The sequence below is a fragment of the Borostomias antarcticus genome (genome assembly GCF_949987555.1).
Source record: "Borostomias antarcticus genome assembly, contig: scaffold_261, whole genome shotgun sequence".
Lineage (NCBI taxonomy): Eukaryota > Metazoa > Chordata > Actinopteri > Stomiiformes > Stomiidae > Borostomias > Borostomias antarcticus.
The window spans coordinates 32,675-41,577 of record NW_028176487.1 but is presented as its reverse complement, the minus strand read 5'-3'; the positions used below and the strand labels follow the sequence as shown (position 1 = coordinate 41,577).

At 49.6% G+C, this 8,903-nt stretch overlaps 2 protein-coding genes across 2 annotated transcripts in view; both read left to right on the top strand.

The window, feature by feature from the left end:
- tk1 (thymidine kinase 1, soluble) overlaps positions 1-1,249 on the top strand; it is a gene marked incomplete at its 3' end in the record, with an annotated part of 3,356 nt that extends 2,107 nt beyond the window's left edge. The window contains exon 7 of the mRNA XM_084462407.1: positions 1,186-1,249. Within this exon, the coding sequence (XP_084318533.1) occupies positions 1,186-1,249 (64 nt within the window). The remainder of the gene's footprint in view (positions 1-1,185) is intronic.
- A 1,354-nt stretch (positions 1,250-2,603) lies between these two features.
- On the top strand, positions 2,604-4,067 carry mafgb (v-maf avian musculoaponeurotic fibrosarcoma oncogene homolog Gb; the record flags this gene model as incomplete). The annotated part of the gene is made up of 2 exons (XM_084462408.1): positions 2,604-2,660; positions 3,576-4,067. The coding sequence occupies exons 1-2, from the start codon at positions 2,625-2,627 to the stop codon at positions 4,065-4,067; spliced, it is 528 nt and encodes a 175-aa protein (XP_084318534.1). The 5' UTR covers positions 2,604-2,624.
- Positions 4,068-8,903: the final 4,836 nt, after the last annotated feature.

Here is an 8,903-nt window from a genome sequence, read left to right as displayed (position 1 = left end):
ATTTAGATTTTTACATCAAAAACTATGCTTGGTGTCTCAGTATCGTCTCACACAAGTTCACTCAGGAAACCATGTACTTTCTACATCCTCAGAGAGTAGAGCTTGAGGTGTTTAGTAGTTAGTAGTAGTTGAGGGATGCTTTCTTGAAGCCCTTCCCATGAGATTCTGGACACAGTAGTCTGACTGGACCCAACGCTCTCTGGACACAGTAGTCTGACTGGACCCAACGCTCCTCTGGACACAGTTCTCTGACCTGGACCCATGTTCTCTGGACACAGTTCTCTGACTGGACCCATGTTCTCTGGACACAGTACTCTGACTGGACTTATGATCTCTGGACCCATACCTCTCTGGACACTCTGAGGCGTTTATGCTGCGGTCATTTTGTATCGGAATCGTGGGGATTCCCCAGATCAAATACGTCACCTGAACTCGCGATTTCCGCCATTTTACTCCACCCCGACTTCATCGACGTCACCCACTGACGTCGATCAAGATGGCTGCTCCTCTCATCAACAATAAGTGAAAGCTGTAATAAGACGTTAATTAGTGCTTCTGTCTTATTTGTGTGTCGTTAAATCAGTCGTACACACAGTACCGTCCAATGTCTATCAGTGGACAATGTTGCTTGTTGTAGTTCATATGTGCAAAATAGCATCGTTTGTTGTTATCAAAATGGCTACCTTGGCTAGAACTACAAAGATGGGGTGAACGTAGGGCTGCACAATTAATCGTGAATTAATCGAAATCACGAATATGACCTCCACGATTAACTAATCGCAAAAGGCCGCAATTAATGTGATTATAATTTTGCTTTGAATTGAGTGTGCTAGGACTACACGGACGAATCACAGGCGCTAATGCTGTCTGACCAATCACATGCGTTCCCGCTGAGTGGTTACAAAAAAAGATGATGTCGCTCAAGCCCAGCAGGTCATATGCAAACTGTGCAGAGCTAAAGCTATTACTTTGAAATATTAATCGCAATTATTCATCGCAATTACCATTTTGAAGCAAATAATCGCAATTATTATCTTTTGTCGTAATCGTGCAGAAGTAGGTTTTTCACGTTTTGTTTGTGGAACGTATTCAACTGAGATGTGACGTCGTCCCCGGCGCCAATTCCAGCGCTCTGATCCAGAAGGAAACTGTGTTTCTCTGGCGTTTGATGTCACTTCCTCTCAGAGGTCGACAACAGGCCGACCACGCCGCTTCCAGGATCCTGCGCTGTGAAGTCTTCAGGTTTTGAGAGAGAGAGAAAGAGAGAAAGAGAGAAAGAGAGAAAGAGAGAAAGAGAGAAAGAGAGAAAGAGAGAAAGAGAGAGTGTAAAAATAAGTCTGACTTCTATTGAGGAGAGGAGGAGAGATAGGAGATGAGGGGGAGAGGAGAGAGAGAGAGAAAGGTGTGTGCGTGTGTGTGTGTGTGTGTGTGTGTGTGTGTGTGTGTGTGTGTGTGTGTGTGTGTGTGAGAGAGAGAGAGAGAGAGAGAGAAAGGTGTGTGAGAGAGAGAGAGAGAGAGAAAGTGAGAGAAAGAAAGAGAGGGAGAGATAAAGGGGTGTGTGAGAGAAATGTGTGTGAATGTGTGTGTGTGAGAGAGAGAGAGAGAGAGAGAGAGAGAGAGAGAGAGAGAGAGGAGGAATCTGCTGAGTCATCATGACTGGTCTCATGATGATAGATACTCAGCAGCAGCAACAATAGCTGCCCTTCATCTGGCTCACACACACACACGCACACACACACACGCACACACACACACACACACGCACACACACACACACACACACGCACACACACACACACACACACACAGATAACGCACAAACACACATATAAACACCCCCCCCACACAAACACACACACTCACACAATGAGCTTCATTTAAGGTGATGTGAAGATTCTGTCATGTGACATGGTGACGGAAGAGAGAGAGAGAGAGAGAGTGTGTGTGTGTGTGTGTGTGTGTGTGTGTGTGTGTGTGCACTCTACTCAGCTGCTCAGCCTTTGTTGATGTTCCTCTCTCTCTTCTTGTCCCTCACTCTTTCCCTCCGTCTTCAACCCTTCCGTTACAATGCCATGTTTGCTGTGTGTGTGTGTGTGTGTGTGTAACTGTAACTGTAACTGTAACTGTAACTGTAACTGTAACTCCCACAGTTGTGTTCCCTTTGGACTCTGTCCCATTAAATTCGACTGCTTTTCTTCCTCGTACTCGTATCTCTCTCCCAATTGGCCGGCGGCCAGCCAATGAGAGCGGCGGCTGAGTGTTCTAGAACGCTGGCATCGTGGCGGGCACCGCCGCCCTCGGCGCCGAGCGGCAGGAAGTCAGGGAGTTTCTAAGAAGTAGAAAGTGTGTGTGTGTGTGTGTGTGTGTGTTGTCTTATTTCGACAGTTCCAAGATGAGTTGCACTTTCTCTGACCTTCACACGAGGAGCGATGCTCATTTTAACGCTTCATATCTGGTTAGTGTCTCTGTAGCCCTCCACCTCTCTCTCTCTCCACCTCTCCCCCCCCCTCTCTCTCTCTCCACCTCTCCACCTCGCCGTCTCTCCATCTCTCCATCTCTCCCTAATGCTGCTTATCTCTCCCCGGTCTCTCCAGGACTGTTCGGAGGAGAGCGGCGCCCGTGGCATGACGACCACAAGCAAGGGAAACAAGGCCTTGAAGGTGAGACCGCGCACGCACACACACACACACACACACACACACACACACACACAAGCACAGCTATAGGATTCCGAATAGCGCCAACTCTCGCGTGGGGACAAATTACATCTTAGTCTTGCAGAACCGGAGCAGACTAGTAAACGGACGCGCCAGATGGTTTGCTTAGCATAACCATCTGGGAACTGTCTGTTGGAAAGTGTTTGGTAAAGGGCAGGAATACTTGGCAGGTGATTGGACGAACCATCTGTCTATTACCGTCTATCATGCGCTAACCTCAACCGCTCCTCGCTGTCGTCACACCTAAACCCCGCCCCAGCGTAGCTGTGTATGTTTCAGATTCCTCAGAACCGACGTCGATTGGCTAGATCGTTTTCCGATCTGGCACAAACCGATCTCTATGGAGAGTGTCCGGGGGCCGGTTTCCGAGAGAAGCGGAATGTGAGCTCGCAAAAATCAGGATGGGGGGTATCGTCCTCTAACCCTTCCTCTACCCCCCCACCCCCTCCTCCCATCCCCCTACCCTCCTCCTCCTCCTCCTCCTCCCTCTCTCTTTCTCCTCCTCCCATCCCCCTACCCTACTCCTCCTCCCTCTCTCTTTCTCCTCCTCCCATCCCCCTACCCTCCTCCTCCTCCCTCTCTCTTTCTCCTCCTCCCATCCCCCTACCCTCCTCCTCCTCCTCCCTCTCTCTTTCTCCTCCTCCCATCCCCCTACCCTCCTCCTCCTCCTCCTCCTCCTCCCTCTCTCTTTCTCCTCCTCCCATCCCCCTACCCTACTCCTCCTCCTCCTCCTCCTCCCTCTCTCTTTCTCCTCCTCCCATCCCCCTACCCTACTCCTCCTCCTCCTCCTCCCTCTCTCTTTCTCCTCCTCCTCCTCCTCCCGCCCCCTCCCCCCCCCCCCCCCCCCCCCCCCGCCAGGTGAAACGGGAGCCGGGGGAGAACGGCACCAGCCTGACGGACGACGAGCTGGTCACCATGACGGTGCGTGAGCTGAACCAGCACCTGCGCGGCCTGACCAAGGACGAGATCCTGCAGCTGAAGCAGCGGCGGCGGACGCTGAAGAACCGCGGCTACGCCGCCAGCTGCCGCGTCAAGCGCGTCACGCAGAAGGAGGAGCTGGAGCGGCAGAAGGCGCAGCTGCAGCAGGAGGTGGACAAGCTGGCGGCGGAGAACGCCGGCATGCGGGCGGAGCTGGACGCCCTGCGCTCCAAGTACGAGGCCCTGCAGGGCTTCGCCCGGACCGTGGCGGCCAGGGGGGCGGCGGTGGTGGCGGCGGCGGCGCCGGGGGTGGGGCTGAGGGCGGCGGGGGGGGGCCTGGCGGGGGCGGCGGTCCCGTTGGTCCCGGGGAAGGTCGCCTCGGCGACCAGCGTGATCACGATAGTGAAGACGAAGACAGACGCGCGCTCTTAGTAGACGGAGGGAGGGGTTGATGAAGAAGGAGAGAGAGAGAGAGAGAGAGGCGGGGCGAGGTGGTTGTTCAAAATGGAGTAGAACTGTGTATGTGTTCAATCCTAAGATGTTTCCTACTTCCCTCAACTCCTTTCCTCCATCATCACTGATCTGAATGAGCTGGATGGGTGTAATCATAACTCCTAATAAGCTTTGGCCATTTTGTTTTTCTCCTGCCCGGTTCTCATTTCATCACTGCTAGTGAAGGAAAGGAGACAAGGAGACAAGGAGAGGAAGCCTCTGAGGACTGTTGAGACGCAGCTTCCTGGTCAGTGGATCATCATTGGGCACAAGACTGTGGTGGTGTCACTCTCAAAGAGGTCGAAGGTCAGATTACAACACCAACAACTAACGAAAGGGGAGGGGTTCGGGGCGGGATTAGCATTTCGCCAGGACGACAGAGCCCGATAAAGCTGTGCCACACCGAAAACTTCAAAGAGAACTCTCCGGAAGAAAACCGAGTCTCCTGCAACAAGATAGAGGTATCCAATTGTATTTTTACTGGTTTTTGTATATCGTTATCGACATGGGGTCCAAAAAGTGTGTTCTCTGTGTGATCGTCCAATGAGGTGGCAGGATTTCTGTGAATGTCTGTGAGGCCAACGTCCGTTCTGCGCTACCATTGCTATGTTGCTATTTAGCCGTATTTTATCTTCTCTGTATCGGTCTCTCTCTCTCTCTCTCTCCTTCTCTCCGTCCTGCCGTGTTTTTGACTCCGGCGGGCTTCCGTACTGCGTCCCCTCCATTTCCTGCGTCTGCTGGGAGCAGATTAATCATAAACCACAGTAGAAGAGCGTGAAAATGAAAAAGGAATCTGGAATTTCGACAATTTGTAAAGTTTGAGACCTCAGGAAGTCTCATCGCCACTGGTTGCACTTGTAAAGTTGTTTAGCGAGACGTGAGAGTCTTCAGGCAAGAGGTCGTTGTTGTTATTGTTGGTTTTTTTACCCCAGGTGTACCCTTTGCTTACTAGAATGCGCTGACCAATCAGGGATCAGGCGGAGGAAGGCGTCCAATCACCGAGCGTAGCGCTTCGTCGTGCGACAGCTTAGCTAACAGGATTTCTGACCGCACCCCTTCGCGTGATCGGCCGCCTCATCTGTTTAGAAACTCTAGGGATAATTGAATGCAGCTACACGATGTTGAATTGATTTTTGTTTTAGAGAGGGGCTCATCTTTCCGTGGTTGTTTAGAATCTGTTTTTTGGGAAATGCAATACAATACTTGTTTCTGGGAAAGAGATCTTGTTTTTCTAAGTTATTGATTGAGCTGGCAGGGTGGTGCGTTTGTTCTGTTCCTTCTCATGGCATCGTTGGTTTTACTGTGACTGGTTGACTTTTTAACCCCCATCGACCCCCGCTGATCCTGACAGGTCACATGGTGACCTCTTTTGCCCCTGGGGTCACTTGGGATATAAGTGTTTTGGAACTCCCAAAGATGGCCGACATTCCAACTGTCAAAATAACAATTTCAGAACTTCGTTCTGGTTTTCATACGGGGTATTGTCCAGTCACACACGCTGGAAGGGTGTCAATTTCACAAGCTGTACCATAAAGCTCTCTGTGTTGCGTTCTGTATTCAAAATGAGTCTTTGTCTATATTGTGGTCGAGTCTTGAATTTTATAAATACATAGAGTATCTTTGCATTGTTTATAGAAACCTTAAAAAAAAAATATAATGAAAACTTGTTTGATATCTCTCATTTTGCAAATGTACCAAAAGTGGCTTAACTATTGAAGTCGATAGCTTTTCCTTCTTCTTCTTAGTGACTAGGCGCGTGTGTGTAACCGTGGACTAGCGTTTGGTGTGACGTGTGTGTACAGTACGTGACGAGGTAACGGTGTTGTTCACTGTGTGACGGATGTGACGTTGTTATCTGCTGTTGTCAGACAGAAGTGGTTGACGGTTGTCGTGGTTACCCGTATTTCCTGTGTCCCCTCGCTGTAGCTGTTGTATAGCTGTCAATATTTCACCGACACTAGCACTGTAGAAGGAACAGACACTATCATATCACATGCTTATAAATGCTTAACACATGCTTATAAATGCATTATAAACATCTTTCTTTCAAAATAGACTGAAAACCCTTTTTGGAAGCTCGATAAAACAAATGAAATCCAACTGTATTTAAGCCTCAAAATCCCAAATGTGATCTACTGAGACGAACGGTAAACATGAACAGACGTCAGAATCCTCAGGGTACAGCACACCAGAACTGCAGCAAGGGATCATGGGAAATACACGTTGGTCTCCTTGACAACCCCACCGTCCTCTGCTCTGATAATAAGTTCTCTTTTGTGACTTGTACCCATATTATTTAATGTACCCCCCCTCCCCTCTGCTGTGTAGAATTTCTAAGGATGTTATATATTTAAGCCGATTGTTTATGTTTATAATTGTTTGTTTGTTTATTCTGTAAATGCCAGGGAAGTGACACTTGTTGATGTTGTTGTTATTGTTGTTGCTGTCTGCACTGATTAATGGGACAATAACACCATGTGATACAGTCCCCCCCCCCACACACACACACACACACACACACACACCACAGAACCTTGATCGACTCCCACCCTCCCTAGTTCATCTAAGAGGGGGAAGATATTCACTGTAACACAACGCCAAACAGTGTCCAAAATGGAGGTTAAATGTTTCAGGAACAGGATCATAAATTGGAAACTAAATACGATTCTTCAATCAGTTGCACATCTATTAAATACCTGTACTTTTATTGAGCTGTATACAAACTCCGCCTGAACAAGCACAGACCAGACCAGCGGTCTCCTCTGACCAATAGGGATGCTAGTTAGAGCGGCGCTGGGCGGGGCCTGCCTCTGCTCAGACCTCCTGACTACACATTCAGAATGGGGGCGGGGGGGGGGGGGGGAGGGGGTAGGGCTTGGAGGTACTGTAGGAAAAAAGATGAGGCATCACAAACTCTTGCACTGATAAACATTTCTGGGTTCAACCAAGTGAGAAAATAGAGGGAGGAACATCGACTAAAAATCTTTGATAGGAACGATCCACCCTGAATACACTCATCTGGAATTTTACCATGAGCAAATATATATAGATATATATACACACTGTATATTTATGTATGTGATATATATGTAAAATATTGTCCTTTTTTCTGCTATTTTAAATGGGCAAAAAATGCTTTCTTTGACTGATCTGAGAAATAGTTCTGATGAGTTTTGATCCTCGTACTCTCTCTCTCTCTCTCCCTCTCTCTCCCTCTCTTTCTCCCTCCCTCTCTCTCTCTGTCTCTCCCTCTCTCTCTCTCTCTCTCTCTCTCCCTCTCTCTCTCTCCCTCTCTCTCTCTCTCCCTCCCTCCCTCTCCCTCTCTCTCTCCCTCTCCCCCTCTCTCTCTCCCTCTCTCTCCCTCTCTCTCTCTCTCTGTCTGTTTGCTTGTGTAATTGTGTTATTGATCCTGCATTGACTGTGGCAAGTCTTGTGGTGTGGGTTACATCCTTTGAGCAACACAAGGTTTTATAGGGAAAAAACACATCGTCAAGTAAATAAACAACAAAAATACACACTTTTCTAAGATGTGCTTGTTTTAACAGTATGTTGCAACGCCCAGAATAATCTGAATGTTTTTTTTTACTTTTGTTTTTGATAATTGTTTATTGTTTTGTTGTTTTTCTCGCCCCTTGTCGTTGGGTAGTGAGTGTGCGCACGTACATTGTCGTGGTGACCGTTGTCAAGTGAACCTCTTGCAAACTGGGCGGGGTATCTGGACAGGGGGCGGGGCTAGAACTCCCGCACTCAAGATGCCGTCACTCTTGTTGCCGTGGTTTTAAGTCATTGTCACGGTTAAAACGGCAGATAACCTTGTGACGGGTGACAAGAGGTCAATAATAGCTTTTATACAGTGTTTATCTACACGTCTTTCTGCGTCTATCTATCCATCTATCAAACTATTCATTTTGTGGTTATCTATAATTTTCAACCTTGTTTCTATGGAAAAAGCTTCCCTACTTCCTTACATGGAATCTGTGATCCAGGCCCATGCTGGCGCCCAGAGAATTGTGTGCAAGCAGAGACACGGGCAGATGTAGGGAAACACAGCCCTGGACTGTGTGTGTGTGTGTGTGCGTGTGTGTGTGCGCACATTTGCCTGCGTGTGTGTCTGTGTGTGTGCGTCGGTGAGTCCCATCGATCTGGCGGATGTCCAGAGGGCGCTGCTTGTCCGGCAGTGAGCTGACCCCGATGAACCCGAACGAACCCGCTCACTCCTCCTCAGTGGGCGGGGTCTCGCGTGAGCTCCCCAACGCTACCCAACCTCTCCCCAACGCTACCCAACCCCTCCCCAACGCTACCCAACCTCTCCCCAACGCTACCCAACCTCTCCCCAACGCTACCCAACCCCTCCCCAACCCTACCCAACCTCTCCCCAACGCTACCCAACCTCTCCCCAACGCTACCCAACCTCTCCCCAACGCTCCCCAACCTCTCCCCAACGCTCCCCAACCTCTCCCCAATGCTACCCAACCTCTCCCCAACGCTACCCAACCCCTCCCCAACGCTACCCAACCCCTCCCCAACGCTACCCAACCCCTCCCCAACGCTACCCAACCCCTCCCCAACGCTACCCAACCCCTCCCCAACGCTACCCAACCCCTCCCCAACGCTACCCAACCTCTCCTCAACGCTACCCAACCTCTCCCCAACCTCTCCCCAACGCTACCCAACCTCTCCCCAACGCTACCCAACCTCTCCCCTGTAGTGTCACAAAGAACCCGGCTGAGCCGACCAATGAGAGATCAATATGGTGGTTTATCTAAAACGCTGCAG